We start from the raw sequence: 16,636 nt of genomic DNA, 5'->3' as shown, positions 1-16,636 counted from the left end.
TAATCCAAACATATCATATCTATATGTTTTTGGAATCAGGAACAGACAAGGAATAAGATGAAATAGTTTTTAAAACGATTTCGGAAATTTAATTTTAATCATAATTTTTATATTTTTAATTTTCAGAGCTTGTTTTTAATCCAATTATAACATATTTATATGTTTTTGGAATCAGGAAATGATGAAGAATAAGATGAACGTAAATGTGGATCGTTTTATAAAAATGTTTTTTTTAACAACTTTCAGATTTTTAATGACCAAAGTCATTAATTAATTTTTAAGCCACCAAACTGAAATGCAATACCCAAGTCCGGCCTTCGTCGAAAATTGCTTGGCCAAAATTTCAATCAATTTGATTGAAAAATGAGGGTGTGACAGTGCCGCCTCAACTTTTACAAAAAGCCGGATAGGACGTCATCAAAGACATTTATCGAAAAAAAGAAAAAAACGGAACTCTCATGTCAAATTTCATAAAGATCGGTCCAGTAGTTTAAGTCTGAATCGCTCTACACACAGACACAGACACAGACACAGACACAGACACACACACACACACACACACACACACACCACGACCCTCGTCTCGATCCCCCCTTAAATGTCAGTCCTGAAATTGACTTGGATAAAAAAGTTGAGGTTTACGGTCCACAAATGGAAAGTTATATAAACAACTGTTTTATATCCTGATGTGGACAACATTGATGTGTGTGGTCCTAGTCTGTATAGTGGTAAACAACATTATAATAGTTTTTGGAAGGATGTGTTTAATGTTTATGAACAGTTTCGATATAAAATAGATTTAGAAACCTCCAAAGAAATATTAGCAGAACCATTTTTTGTCAATAATAATATAAAGATTGGGAAAAAGACTTGTTTTTTTCAGAATTGGTTCGATAATAACATTTATTTCAACGGTCAGTTGGTTGATGACGATGGACGTTTTTATACCTACAACAAGTTTTGTGAAAAGTATCAAATCAGAACGAATTTTTTTAATTATTTAGGACGTGTGGGAGCAATTAAAAAATATATAAAAACGTTTGATATTGTTTTGGAGAATAACAGTATGATTGATGGTATTAAATCTGTGTCAGTCATTCATTCCCAAATGGAAGGAGTAAAATTGTATTATGAAATATTATTACAGGATGGAAAGCGTCCACATTGTTGTACAAAATGGGAAGAAGGCGCCGGCGATGTTGATTAGAAATTATGTTTTAAGTATGTAAAGAACATTTCTAAAGTGAAACTTAGATGGTTTAAAATCCGAGTATTGCATAGGATTTTGGCAACAAATGTGATATTAAAACAAATGGGAGTAGTTGAAGACGTGATGTGTCTTTTATGCCAAGATGAGAGGGATAGTATTCAACACCGTTTATGGGTGTGTCAGTATATACAGTCATTTTGGAATGATCTGTTAAATTATGTTAAAAATGAATGTCACCATGTTGAGAACATTTCCTTTAATGAAAAGTTGATTTTGTTTGGTATTGATCAATATTTTAAAAGTAGTACAGTGTTTGATTTTATAAACTTAAATGCCAAACTTTTTATTAATAAGTGTAAGTATGCAAAAGTTGTTCTTACACTGGTTGCATTTAAAAGAGATTTGAGAAAAAGGTATTTGGTAGAAGAATATTTAAATAAAATTAATTTTACGTGTAATCAATTTTTTCGGGAGTGGTACCCATTTAAACCTCTGATATTGTCAAATCATTGTTTGTTTTTTTGATTGAACAAGATGAAGATATTTTATATGTTAATCGTTATAATTTTTTTTTAAATCAGATGATTAGTTATGCAGAGAATAGGATTCTGTTGTTATGAGTAGTTTTATAAAATAATGAAATAGAAAGATAAGAAAGGAGACAAAGAGTATGTTTATATAATTTAGAAATGTATTGAATATGGGCTATATAATTGTACGTTTTATTGTGCTTTATTGTTTAAAAAAAAAAAATTAAGATGCATATAGCATAGTCTTGTTTGTCGGATGTTATTTGATGTTGATGTCTGATGTTGTTGTCATGATATATATGTACCCAAAAAAAATAAAACCATGTTGAAAAAAACAACCAAAAAACCCCCATATTTCCTGTTTGTCTAGCTGGAAAGGATGTGTCAAAACAGCGATGGTGCAGTAGTTCTACGTGAGAACTTGTGGTGGTGCCCATTATTATTACACTCAAAAGTTGTGTTCCGCAAAATGTATTTACTGAAGATCAAAACTGTCATGACAGGGACAGCACAGCAAGAGAGGCAGAAGAAAGGTTGCGTACGGACCCAGGGGCACGATGGCATGGAAGGTGGAGAGTCGTTTCCTGCAGGTGTAGCCCGAGCACCAGCCGTGGTCCTGGGGCCCGTTGATCAGGTCGACATAGCCACCAGAGTAGACAGCGACAGGCGATAGACGGCGGGTCTCCGTGTCGGCATCCATGCTCTCAATGGTCAGCATTCCGTAGTTAACACTGTCGTCACACTGGTATGCGTTCCACGTGCTCATCCATGTGCAGTTGCCATGGTTGTAGATACCTGGTCAGGTCACAGCAAATACACCATGGTCAGCGGAAGAACTTTACTCGCATACATCAACATGTCAACGAGTAAACTTCATGATTGTTAACAAATAAAAACAGGGTCACATTTGTAGTGTTATAGACAGTGAAGTCATGACCTACCTTTGTAGGGACACTTGGTGGCGACGGGGATACGTGAGCCATCCTGTGCAGTCAGCAGCACCTGGTGAGAGAAATGGACAAGGCTAAAAGCTTACTCAGCCACCTTGACACAGGTCTGTAGAATTATGCCAACCTTACACAATGAACAAGTAATCAAAAAACTGTGGGCAACCCTTTCATGACATAAGGAAGGCGCTTTCGTGGTCCTCTTCTGGTGAGGAAGGCCAAGATAGCTGTGTAACTTTTCATAAGATGACATAAAGCGGTTTTGTAAAGTTGTGTTAAGATGTCTTTGGGTTGACACAAGCTGACACCCAATAGACACGGGCCTGACACGAGAAGCTTTAGAGGAGATCCAACCTGAGGTGTGATCGTGTCTCGATCTTTATCAATATCTGTCAAATTCTCAACACTTGCAACCAGAAGTTTAACGGTCCCAATGTCTTGACACTTTTGCTGAAACCCGTAACTCATCACGGTTCCTTTTTGTCCGCTTTCTATCATGGCGCAACTCTCACCTTGGGGATCCTGTAGTCGCCGAGACCGTGGCGCGCATCGCCGTCCCACTGATAGGCTGAGTTGGGGATGACGTAGCCAGGGGCACCCAGCAGCGACCCGTCAGTGTCCTTCAACATGGCCTTCTTCAGCGCGTCACAGTCCATGTCCACACAGTCGGACGGGTTGATCTTGCTGTACACACACACCGTCAACCACACACACGTGTCATAATGCTATTGTGTATCTTTTGAATAAGAGGCATCGAGTGTGTGACATTTTCAATTCATCAATTTATCAGAGTTTATTTTGAGAGGAGAATGAGTCTGAATTTTGCAACTCTGGTGTGTTTTAATCATGCATTAACGTTTCATGCAAGCCTACATGTTTATGCATGATCAATAGAAACTGCAGACTGAAAAAAGAACGCAAAACCAAAAGAAAAAGAACAGAGAACCCAGAAAAAAGAGGTGGAGGGGTGGGGATGAAGGGAGGGGAAGGGGGAAGGAGATGGGGTAAGAATGAGGCAGAAACCTCGCTTGCTCACCCCACATTAGGATTGTGGTAGAAGACTTTGCTGGTGTTGTCGACGTCGTGGAACGACAGCGCGCTGACGTGGACAGGGTGCTGCAAATCGTCGTTCTTCTTGTTGGTGGAGATGGCAAAGTCGGTAGAGCCCGCGCCGTCACTCTTGAAGTGTTCAAAATGCACGTCTGAAAGGCAAGCAACACAGTCAGCACACAGCCCGTCCAGCTCATGCTGAACCTCTGCGGCACGTCAAATACTTGAAAAAGACCCAAGACGCATAGTTGGCAAAACATTTCGTATTTTCTGAACTCGTAATTCTTGTATTTAATTCATTTTAATTAATTCCAAAGGTTTTTGGGGCGGGGATGTAGCTCAGTCGGTAGCGCGCTGGATTTGTATCCAGTTGGCCGCTGTCAGCGTGAGTTCGTCCCCACGTTCGGCGAGAGATTTATTTCTCAGAGTCAACTTTGTGTGCAGACTCTCCTCGGTGTCCCAACACCCCCGTGTGTACACGCAAGCACAAGACCAAGTGCGCACGAAAAAGATCCTGTAATCCATGTCAGAGTTCGGTGGGTTATAGAAACACGAAAATACCCAGCATGCTTCCTCCGAAAGCGGCGTATGGCTGCCCAAATGGCGGGGTAAAAACGGTCATACACGTAAAAGCCGTGGGAGTTTCAGCCCATGAACGAACAAACAAACAAACAAATTCCAAAGGTTTGAGAGATGTATTAAAGATCAAATTTATCAAAATTTTAACAAATATCTGTGACAGGGTGAACTGTCACCTGTAAATTAGAGTCAAAATATTGTAATTTGTCCAGTTTAGTCTTTGATGAGGATCAATTTGTGTTTTGTGTCTATTCATTATTCTTTAAACCAAAAGTACTGGTATGCACCAGCCGTGACCATCTTAGAAGTGGTGTGTTGTGTTGCTAGGGTACTCACTGTTGACACGCATGATGCCATTAATCGCATTGTAGGTCATGCTGCCGGCCCACGGTTTCTTTGGGGCATTGTTGCTGCCGCTGACAAAGTTGGGGAAGACGATACCGGCCATGCCGCACGAACCGTAACGCCAGCCGCGGTACTGGCTGCTGAGTGCCACGCAGTCGTCACTGGAGTCCATGATGTCCAGACTGCAGTCAAAGCTCATCGTCCTGCACACAGTCCCACCCCTCAGTCGTCTTTGTTGGGATAAGTCTAACACTCTAATATTTTCACAAGAAGGATAACAAGTCGCGTAAGGCGAAAATACAATATTTAGTCAAGTAGCTGTCGAACTCACAGAATGAAACTGAACGCAACGCAACGCAGCAAGACCGTATACTCGTAGCATCGTCACTCCACCGCCCGTGGCAAAGGCAGTGCCCGTGGAATTGACAAGAAGAGCGGGGTATTCGTTGCGCTGAGAAGGATAGCACGCTTTTCTGTACCTCTCTTCGTTTTAACTTTCTGAGCGTGTTTTTAATCCAAACATATCATATCTATATATTTTTGGAATCAGGAACCGACAAGGAATAAGATGAAAGTGTTTTTAAATTGATTTCGAAAAAAAATTTTGATAATAATTTTTATATATTTAATTTTCAGAGCTTGTTTTTAATCCGAATATAACATATTTATATGTTTTTGGAATCAGCAAATAATGGAGAATAAGATAAACGTAAATTTGGATCGTTTTATAAATTTTTATTTTTTTTTTACAATTTTCAGATTTTTAATGACCAAAGTCATTAATTAATTTTTAAGCCACCAAGCTGAAATGCAATACCGAAGTCCGGGCTTCGTCGAAGATTACTTGACCAAAATTTCAACCAATTTGGTTGAAAAATGAGGGCGTGACAGTGCCGCCTCAACTTTCACGAAAAGCCGGATATGACGTCATCAAAGACATTTATCAAAAAAATAAAAAAAATGTTCGGGGATTTCATACCCAGGAACTCTCATGTCAAATTTCATAAAGATCGGTCCAGTAGTTTAGTCTGAATCGCTCTAAACACACACACACACGCACACACGCATGCACACACGCACATACACCACGACCCTCGTTTCGATTCCCCCTCGTTGTTAAAATATTTAGTCAAAACTTGACTAAATATAAAAATGAGCATATTGCGACTAAGGATAAGGATAAAGATAAGATTTAATTTATAGTCCTGTGAGTTGACCCTCGTGGAAATTCAGGCTGCTTTCTCACTGGGGGGAAAAAGCTGGGCTACCCATTTCATGCCTGTATTCGTGTTTCCAAGCCCTGAGACTTTCGCTGTGAACTTGGGTTCTTTATCGTGCGCATGAATGCACACCGGGTGTTAGGACACCGAGAAGAGTCTGCACTAAGTTGAATCTGGGAAATAAATCCATCGCCGAACATGGGGATCGAACCCACGCCGATAGCAATAACTGGTTTTGAGCCAGCGACGCTACTGACTGAGCTGTTTTCCCGTTCCTGAACTCACTTGGTAAAGTAATCAGATGAAAAGCCCAAAACGAATACACTGGAATAACGGTATGGGAAACAAAAAGTGTTGGCAACGACTATAGTAAAACAATGATTATATTGGCTGTCACCTGCATCAAATGGGGAGTTTTCCTACTGTTTTTTGAATATCTTCATGCATTGATTTTGTTTAATCTGCACTCTACAACAATAGTTGAAATTCATTCAAATAAAGAAAAATTATGGCCGCTGTGTATTATTTCTATTTTGTTAATAACACAGGTAGTGCACCACGAAAACAGTGTTCACTCAAAACAGGGAACACGCCTATTGCTAGAAAAATACGTAAATTTCATGTAGAAAAGTTGTAAAGAACGTTCACACAATAATTTGTGATCAGGAAAACTGTTTTGTGCACCAAATTTCTTTCGATGTGTCTAGTTTTCTCCATTGAGAATGTTGAAAATTGCTGAAAGTTTTTGAAACAGACTATAGTTTTTGATAAAGACTTTAGTGTATTTTTAGGTTGAAGAACAATTCTGCATGATGCTAGACAGGGCCAGATTAGGCAAGTAGGGGAAGGGCTCCTAATGTGGACCACATTTTGTTTCATGCTAATAACTAGCTTGTTTTCTTGCGAAGAAAGTTCATTTTGTGTTTGGTAGTCCTTCTCTCTTAGGTTAACCGTTAGGCCTAATTAGAGTGAAATAGCTTTGATAGACATTTAGCAAAAATTAAATACAGAAAAAATCACAAAGGGTCCATATTAGGAGCCTGGGCGCCTAATATGGACCAGTGAAGCGGCCTTCACGAATCGCTGTAAAAAGCCCCCTATACTTCAAAATAACATGATACAACTTAGTGTACAAGTCAGACTAATTCAAATTTGCTTTAGATTTATCTGTTTCGGCAGTGATGAGATCATTATTTGAAGCACACCAGGAAACTAAAGAAGCTTATCAAAAACAGAGTGAAAATAAATGAAATTATCAACTGCCACGAAAAGAAGACTTTTTGTTATATTTTTTTGAAATCTCGAGGGCTAGTAATAGGTTATTTCCAGCAAACTTCTTAATGAATTAATGAAAATAGCCTTTAGCTTTTATTTTCTTTGATTTGTTGAAGGTGGTCCATATTAGGGGACTCGCACATACTTTGAGATTTTGCTATTATTTTATTGTTTGCAGTAGAAACTCGGGGTCAACACTGCTAAAATGTAACAAATACGGTCTTAGCTGTCATATATGAGCAATTTTTGTGTGATAAAAGCTTTGGGTGTGGACAGAAACGAGTCCGTTTTAGGCGGCAAATTTAGAGTGAACGCTGCCAAAAGTGAAAAAAAGAGAAAAAGCCTAACGGTTTTGAGATTTGTGTTTCTGCAACTGTTTTGACATGTGCAAGTAGTTATCCAGAGAGAGTGAATACAGCGAATAAAATTTTTTGAGCGCTCTAGCGCCGTTAGTTTGTCAGAACAGGAGGTGGTCCATATTAGGAGCCGGTCCATATTAGGAGCCCTTCCCCTACTAGGGGGGGGGGGGGGGGGTTACAGATGGGGGTTGCTGAACATTTGTTGATGTTTCTGGAGGGAAAGGAAGCCTCTCCTTGAACGAAAAAGGTAAATTCGACAACAAGCTGTATAGGCAATGAAGAAGAATTGAGATGGTAAAGACTCATACTTTTCATCATCAAAATAAAAAGAAAAAAAAAGCGTTTGGGAGGTACATGCTTAAGCCAGGGGGAGGGGGGGGGGTTGCGCAACCCCAGTAACCCCCCACCCCCCCCCCACCCCCCTAGTCCGGCCCTGCTTGATATGGCTATGTCCCGATCTAACTATGAAAGAACCCATTGTTATTCAGCGAATTAAGACATTTTCCCAATTACAGTGATTTTATTGTTTGTAAATCCACTTGATGAACATTGTTGCGAAAAAAAAATTCAAACATCTTTTGACGTCATGAGTTTACGTATGCATTTGATCAACAAATAGATAGAGGACGGTAAGATTAACGATAGAACCACCAAGCAATTGTATTTTCAGCAGAGTGCACTCTATTTCCTAATTCTTGATAATCGTGATTATTTTTTGCAGAAGAAATATTCAACAACAAAAAAGGCTAATAACATTAGTTTACTGATAAGGTTTATTGATTTAAAAATTGTACACATTTGAAAAGAAAAGACCTATGAAGAAGGTTTGCTCCAAGCCACAAAACAAAACAAAAAAAATATAATAAAAAGGCAAAAAATAATTGTAGTAGCAAACCTGCATGCAACTGAGGTTAAAAAAAAAAAAAAAAAAAAAAAAAAAAAACCAACAACAAAAAAGGCTACGAATTCTTCAAAACTGAGGTGCACTTTGAGGCCGATATCTGTTCTTTAAACGTAGGTCAGTTTTTAACACCAAAACCAATGTTAAAGACACGTTCAACCTGCCTATCTGCACAAGGTGAAAGCGTGCTATTTTGTCTCCTTACTTTGGGGACTTCCGATTTTCCGCGAGAGTGACTTTTCTTAGATTGGTTATGTCTACCTACAATTTACACCTTTACAAATTCAGACCTTGATAATAAAAAGATATTAGAGACAACTTCAGAGACAGTCTTTTGTCAACGATATTCTCAACAAATGCCAGACTCTTAAACAAGTGTGAAGGGGAGTAGTAAGATAACAGTACTGCTAGGCAAGGCAACATGCGCAGTACCTGCCAATGAACGTGCTGTCGCTGACATCAACGGTCTTATCCCCCGTGGCGTGGCCTGTGGCACCAGGTCCGATCACGTGCGTCATCACACTCGCCCCGTTCTCCGCAGCCACGATGTTCTTGAATTGTACACTGGGAGAGTTATCGATGAAGAGCCCCCAGTCGCCGTTCTTCCACAGCATGAAGCCCGCCCACAAGTAGCACGTGCTGTCGACCGGCGTGTCGTCTGGGAAGATGCCGACCCCGGTGAGACAGGAGTGCGCCTCGTTGTTGCTCCACATGGCCGCGCTGGGCGTGCTGCAAGGCTGTCCCATCAAGTGGTACGCCGCACGCTCGCTACCCGAGACGATGTTGTCCTTCATCACCAGGTCCATTGCCTCGATGGCCTCCACTGCAGCGTCAACGTGGTAGTTCATCACTTCATAACGATCCTGGTAGGTCCCAGAGAAGATGTTGAGTGCCATCAAGTTGCGCTCCACGCGGGTGCCGATAGAGGTGGTGTGAATAGCTGCCCATAGTAAGCATCCACTTTTACATACGGCTACCATACCCCATTTACATGATCGATTCACCTAGCCTGCTTAAGCTTCTTACAGCTACAGAGAATAAAGGTATGCTTTTATGGATGAAGCATAATGCGAGTCTACAAACACTTTGAGGACTCATGGACACTATCGCTGTCAAACAAAGGTATTCTCCTTTCCGATAAACGGATTTATTATCTTTTAATTGCACCATAACACTATGTGACCAATCAGGACTGATCCTATGTGACCCGGTAAATGTAATAACGGTCAGGCGTTTTGTTTATCACTCAAAAAAGAACAAAGATAAATGAAAATGTTGAATTAATCATAATTATGAGGATGACACTTCTTATTTTTCCTTTATTTTTTATATTCTGCCGGCTCATATTGATATCCATTTCCTCGACATATCTGTTATCACATGCTAACAGTTAGCACGATATAAATAACTTACCCCACAGAGCAAGCAGACCGCGTGGCAAAAGGTACCTGTTACTATTACAGAGTATTCGTAATGATTTGTTTTATACATTTATTATGAAACAGATACTGAACAGCAATGTAGAAACAGTGCACATCAAGCCTTAGTTTCCGCTTCACAATCCATGGCACCAAGCATTCCATGATTCGTTAAGTGTATCCGGTAATTTCCCTTTGGGGAAGACTTGTGATTGATAGCATAGGGTGTGCGCAGCACTGACCGTGGTAGACAGTGTGGTGGATGACGTTGCCAGACACCTCCAAGTTATCCACAGCAAAGACACCCACGGCAGGGGAGAATCCGTTGTGGAAGGCATTGTTCCTGACATAGGAGTAGAAGTTTGTGGTGTTGTCGCTCAGCGTGTCGACAAAGGCTAGGGAGTAGCGCGGGTCGTACGGCTCCGTGTAGCCCTCCTGGCCCGTGTGGTAAAACTCCACATTCTCCACACGTGCAAATCCTGCAACACACACCGCATGTCTTAATAGTATTTATTGAGGCCCTTCGACTGAAGCAGCAACTTTTGTCAGAATGCAAAATCTGTGGGATCAGAATGCATGTATATCAAATTATACTTGCATTACTCTCATGTGCGTGAACACTACATTAGAACAGCAGATAGACTCAATGCATACACTCAAAGCTCGTATCTGATAAAAGTAAAAACATACTCTACGAAAAGAGTTTAGAAAGTTTGTTTATAAACAGCGACTGCTCACCGCTCCTTGAGACGCCATTGTAGACAGCCTTGCCCACGATGACACGGGCACCGAAGGACTCCTTCTCCATGTCGGTGTAGCTGGCGCCCTCTATAACGATGTTGCGTGTGAGCAAGGCCACCCGCGCCGTCAGCTTCAGGTTGTAGCCCGAGCTGAGCGTCTCACTGTGAGCTGCATGGAGCAAAAATACCCCTTCATTTCATAAACCTTATACCTCTGCTCGTGTGAGGCTAATTTCACCCTACATGACTTGTATGTAGAAGACATCTTGTTGGCTAGAAGGGACTTCATATGGGAAAGTGGACTCCTCTATTCACAAACCTTATACCTCTGCTCCTTTGAGGCTAAATTCACGCTACATGACTTCTATGTAGAAGACATCATGTTGGCTAGAAGGGACTTCATATGGGAAAGTGGACTCCTCTATTCACAAACCTTATACCTCTGCTCGTGTGAGGCTAATTTCACCCTACATGACTTATATGTAGAAGACATCTTGTTGGCTAGAAGGGACTTCATATGGGAAAGTGGACTCCTCTATTCACAAATCTTATACCTCTGCTCGTGTGAGGCTAATTTCACCCTACATGACTTATATGTAGAAGACATCTTGTTGGCTAGAAGGGACTTCATATGGGAAAGTGGACTCCTCTATTCACAAACCTTATACCTCTGCTCGTGTGAGGCTAATTTCACCCTACATGACTTATATGTAGAAGACATCTTGTTGGCTAGAAGGGACTTCATATGGGAAAGTGGACTCCTCTATTCACAAACCTTATACCTCTGCTCGTGTGAGGCTAATTTCACCCTACATGACTTATATGTAGAAGACATCTTGTTGGCTAGAAGGGACTTCATATGGGAAAGTGGACTCCTCTATTCACAAACCTTATACCTCTGCTCGTGTGAGGCTAATTTCACCCTACATGACTTATATGTAGAAGACATCATGTTGGCTAGAAGGGACTTCATATGGGAAAGTGGACTCCTCTATTCACAAACCTTATACCTCTGCTCGTGTGAGGCTAATTTCACCCTACATGACTTATATGTAGAAGACATCTTGTTGGCTAGAAGGGCGCCTTCATAATGGGAAAGTGGACTCCTCTATTCACAAACCTTATACCTCTGCTCGTGTGAGGCTAATTTCACCCTACATGACTTATATGTAGAAGACATCTTGTTGGCTAGAAGGGACTTCATATGGGAAAGTGGACTCCTCTATTCACAAACCTTATACCTCTGCTCGTGTGAGGCTAATTTCACCCTACATGACTTCTATGTAAAAGACATCTTGTTGGCTAGAAGGGACTTCATATGGGAACGTGGACTCCTGTAGGGCAGGCAGCTACCGGTATCGGATCTACCGAGCAAACTCATACAATATACATAAGAATTCACATGTAAGATAAGATAAGATAAGATAAGATAAGATAAGATAAGATAAGATAAGATAAGATAAGATAAGATAAGATAAGATAAGATAAGATAAGATAAGATAAGATAAGATAAGATAAGATAAGATAAGATAAGATAAGATAAGATAAGATAAGATCAGATCAGATCAGATCAGATCAGATCAGATCAGATCAGATCAGGTTTTTGTTGAAAGACTTCTATCACTTTGATTGTTCATATGGTTACATTATGAGAGAGAACTTTGAACTTTATTTATTTATCGAGGGTAACAGAATAAGCAAAGTATACATGCTTTTTTTTGTATACAAGAGAGAGAGAGAGAGAGAGAGAGAGAGAGAGAGAGAGAGAGAGAGAGAGAGAGAGAGAGAGAGAGAGAGACAGGCAGACAGACGGAAAGACAGACGGAGACAGCAAGAGAGATAAACAGAGATAAATCCTAGCTGACAGAGACAGACAGGCAGACAGACAGACAGACAGACAGACAGACAGACAGACAAAGACACTGACCGATATGTCTGTGCTGCACAGAGCTGTTGAGTGTGATGACGTTGCCCGCCACGTTGGTCAGTCTGAAGGTCTCGGTGTGCCAAGCGCTGAGGTCAGTGGTGGTCAGCATCACCTCATTGCCCACTGCCCAGGTCACGCTGTCCTCCAGGGTCAAGGTCGTGTCACCAGAGCTGGCCGTAGCGGCAAGGCGCGACCACGTGACACTGGGCTTGACTCCGTGAAGGTCCAGACCTCCGAGCACACCTAAGTACACCCAGTTGGTACAACATTATAGCAACACAGGCTGTTAAAGCACTCTGTCCCCTTTGGGGAACACTGCAAACTTGACTGTACCGTGAAATAAATAATGTGGGTCGGTCTGTGTAAAGCAGGTACAGTAACCCTGTCCTCTAAATTCTTCTCAAACAAAACACATTGTGCTTTGAAAGAGGCGTGTCCACTGGTCTAAATGTTATGCCATTGATCATCGGTTTCTGACAGCCCATAGCTACCCAACAGTGTTAACGTCTTGCTTTAAAAAAAACCCACAGCAGTCACACAATCAAAACCAAAATCTACTTTTATACCCAAACCCTTGACTTAAGGAAGTCATATCAAATTCCTTTTACTTCGTGGTAAACTGGGAAAATTGTCAGACTGAATGGGAAGGGTATGGTAAAGATGAAGTGTCTTGGGAAACCAAGAATTGAATAGCTATAGATAAGGCCAAGAATTACAAAGCCGAAAAAACAGTTGATGCAATCTAATGACACTGACCAATGAACTTTGCACCAAATTCTGGTCCGTTGCTGACTGGGAATTTTGGTGTGGAGTGGTCTCCCCTCAGTAAAATCCTGGCACTGCCGTTGAAGGGCTCGTTCTCCCAGCCAATGGACAGCCGACCCGACACGACGATGTAGTTGACGTCCAGGGTGAAGGTCAGAGAGGCGTCCGGGGCTACAGACACCCCGCCCTCGATGATGAGGAAGTCTAGCGGGGGGATGTCTTCGTCAATAATCAGCCACTTGTCTGTAAGACACACACACTGTTTGTACTACATGAGACGGTCCATTAACAAAACTTTGCTTGAATCTTCTTTGTTATCCACGAAATTATCAATATACTGAAGGAACACATTCATTTACATGTACAACTTTTTTTCTGAAGAAACATCAATAAGTGGCATGAAAAGAACTCATTGGAACGGTTAAGGAGCTCTCATGTAGAGAAACCGGGAGACAAATGCGTAGTTCAAAATGCAGTGAATGAGCAGACGACGTACCAATGGGAATGGTGACATTGTCGCCCTGTACAGGCTTGCTGCCATTCCTGAAGTCCCAGGAGGACCAGAGGATGGCGTTGCCAGGGGTCGCTGTCACCGCCACGGGGTCAGGGGGCGGGATGCAGTTGTCATAGTAACAGCGGAAGGCCCTGAAGTCAACCTGGAGGTCATTGTTGTAGAGAATAGCACCACGCTTCTTGCGCTTCGACGTCCGCTTGACTGCACACCATACATACTACTTTGTGTACAATTCGGGGGTGTAGTATTTCCAGTAAAGATGCTTTTCCATGTTTATTGTTAGTTAAAATAGGACCGCTTTTGAATACAGATCTCTTGCCTTCTGGCATTAGCTGCATGAAAGTCGAGAGAAGCATCATGAGTGTGGGTGAGTCTTTGAGAACAAGTGTGAACAAATATAATAGGAACAAGTCTATAATAAACTTCTTAAAAACACGCGATTTATCATCATCATCATCATCATCGTCGTCGTCGTCGTCGTCGTCGTCGTCGTCATCTTCTTCTTCTTCTTCTTCTTCTGATCGTCTTCTTCTTCTTCTTCCTCTTTTTCCCCGTCTCCTTCCTCTTAATACTATTAACCAATTTTTCATTAAGAAAAATTAACCAAGCTTTTGAGTGATGAGTTTGACTCAGCCACATCACACATGACCAGAGCCATTCACAAAGATAACGTTTCACTGCACCTGGTGCAAAGTAGAGGAATGAGGATGCTTACCGTAATAGGAAAGTTTTCCGTTGACCTCGTCGTAATACCAGTCTCCGTGCTGGGCATTGGCCAGGGTGGGTAAGGGGTCGGACATGGTGATGTGAGTGCTACCGTCCATAAACACACGGTCCGGTCTCTCCGCCCTCTGCGTGATGCACAGTGCATCGCCCACCTGCAGCAAGTCACCACATGCACACATCATCTTCAACCCGAGCAGCAGACAGCAGTGCATCTTCAAAGGAGTCTCGACAAAGCATGAACACTATTACAGGGTGACCCCCCAAAAATGCAACCCATACAAATGTGTATAACTTCTACATCTTTGGACCGAATCACTTCATATTCGGGGGACATAAATTTCAGCCTATGCGTGACCCTCCCACAAAGTGATAATTATATAGATCAAATGGTCCGACTTTTGAGCTATTTTGAAAACAGTTGCTGAATTCGGTGATCGACTCAACAGTAAGAGGTTTGAAATTGAGCGGTAACCAAACTTACCCGATTGAAGCCCTCCAGATTGTTACCTTTGGTGTAATGCGAATGACATCGTATACCTTGATCAACATTAGACAGTCCGTTTGTTTGTTCGTTCATGGGCTGAAACTCCCACGGCTTTTACGTGTATGACCGTTTTTACCCCGCCATTTAGGCAGCCATACGCCGCTTTCGGAGGAAGCATGCTGGGTATTTTCGTGTTTCTATAACCCACCGAACTCTGAAATGGATTACAGGATCTTTTTCGTGCGCACTTGGTCTTGTGCTTGCGTGTACACACGGGGGTGTTCGGACACCGAGGAGAGTCTGCACACAAAGTTGACTCTGAGAAATAAATCTCTCGCCGAACGTGGGGACGAACTCATGCTGACAGCGGCCAACTGGATACAAATCCAGCGCGCTACCGACTGAGCTACATCCCCGCCCTAGGCAGGATCAGGGCTTTTCCCATGGATGAATGCGTTCATGTCATTAGTGAATTTTTCGCGACATTGCGCAAGTGTAACTTTTCAACAAAGGGGTTAATTTTTCCAGCAATTTCAGTTTAGCAAATAGGTTCATAGTTGTTGTGCATAAACTTCAGTTCGTCCACAACCATTCTGTACGGTTTTGAGTCTGTAGGTAAAATTGGTCGACATTTACCTATCCTCCAAAATGTGTTCCAAAACACACCTCCGATATTGTCAATGGCAAAAGCTTTCCTGTCTAGGGATTGCCCAGAACCTAGCTTTAACTGCTTTCTTTACGTCACCGATGATTAAGGGGTGAACGGTGTGTTTGTGCATACTCAGACATTCAGATTATCCAAAAGGTAAAGGTTTGGAGGGTTTAAATCAGGTTAGTTTGGCTACCGCTCAATGTCAAACCTCGTTCTGATGAGTCGATCGCCTAATTTGGAATTTTTTTTTGAAATTGAATAAAAGTCAGACCATTGGATCTGTAAAATTGCCACTTTGTGGAAAGGTCATGCATAGGCAGAAGTTTATGTCCCCCAAATATTAAGTGATTCAGTCATCATAATATGTAGAAGTAATAAAAATTTTGAGGGTTGCATTTTTTGAGGTCACCCTGTATTTTCTTTTGCAATTACTTCATTCATATCTCCACAGTTACAATGATGGCGAACTCACAGACACGACACATACAAACCGGAAAGGGATACTCACGTCAAACTGATAGTAAGCGCCATCGTAGCTGATGTTGGAGATGTGTCCGGCGTTGTCAAACTCCATTTCATAGCACTCGCCGCTCACCATGACGAAGGCCCAGCCAGGCTTGTGTGTGATGCGCTTGTCGGCGAATGGCGTTCTTGAGGTTCCGTACTGCACACACAATCACCGCTTAGTTCCTGACGTAGAAACCATGTACACACATCCACACGCTCATTGTGGCAAACATCAACCACTGATTATGTTCTGCCAGAGTTCGAACAGCAAATGGAGACTTGAAACCTGAGTAGACACAGCCACCGCCGTTTTAGTCCTAGGATGTCTTCAGGATGCAAGATATATTGTAGTACAGTCGGGCCCGCTTATAAGGAGCGCTCGGGGACCACATTTTTAACTCCTTATAACCGAGGTTCCTTATAACAGAGCTCTCGGGTATAAGGAGTAACCCAAGCCCAACTACCTTATAAACGGGCTTCTGCATTT

General features: G+C 41.8%; 1 protein-coding gene across 1 annotated transcript in view; it reads right to left on the bottom strand.

The window, feature by feature from the left end:
* Positions 1–16,636, bottom strand: part of LOC138973141 (fibrocystin-L-like) — a 112,498-nt gene that overhangs the window by 9,286 nt on the left and 86,576 nt on the right. Inside the window, exons 50-62 of the mRNA XM_070345808.1 lie at positions 16,151–16,306; positions 14,496–14,658; positions 13,763–13,981; positions 13,258–13,509; positions 12,502–12,744; positions 10,573–10,743; positions 10,077–10,313; positions 8,849–9,356; positions 4,653–4,864; positions 3,724–3,889; positions 3,200–3,371; positions 2,682–2,742; positions 2,287–2,535 (exon numbers count right to left, since the gene is read on the bottom strand). Of these exons, the coding sequence (XP_070201909.1) occupies positions 2,287–2,535; positions 2,682–2,742; positions 3,200–3,371; positions 3,724–3,889; positions 4,653–4,864; positions 8,849–9,356; positions 10,077–10,313; positions 10,573–10,743; positions 12,502–12,744; positions 13,258–13,509; positions 13,763–13,981; positions 14,496–14,658; positions 16,151–16,306 (2,809 nt within the window). The remainder of the gene's footprint in view (positions 1–2,286; positions 2,536–2,681; positions 2,743–3,199; positions 3,372–3,723; positions 3,890–4,652; positions 4,865–8,848; positions 9,357–10,076; positions 10,314–10,572; positions 10,744–12,501; positions 12,745–13,257; positions 13,510–13,762; positions 13,982–14,495; positions 14,659–16,150; positions 16,307–16,636) is intronic.

This window comes from Littorina saxatilis, linkage group LG8 (assembly GCF_037325665.1).
Source record: "Littorina saxatilis isolate snail1 linkage group LG8, US_GU_Lsax_2.0, whole genome shotgun sequence".
Lineage (NCBI taxonomy): Eukaryota > Metazoa > Mollusca > Gastropoda > Littorinimorpha > Littorinidae > Littorina > Littorina saxatilis.
Note: the sequence above shows the minus strand (reverse complement) of the source record. Positions and strands in the feature narration are given on the sequence as shown.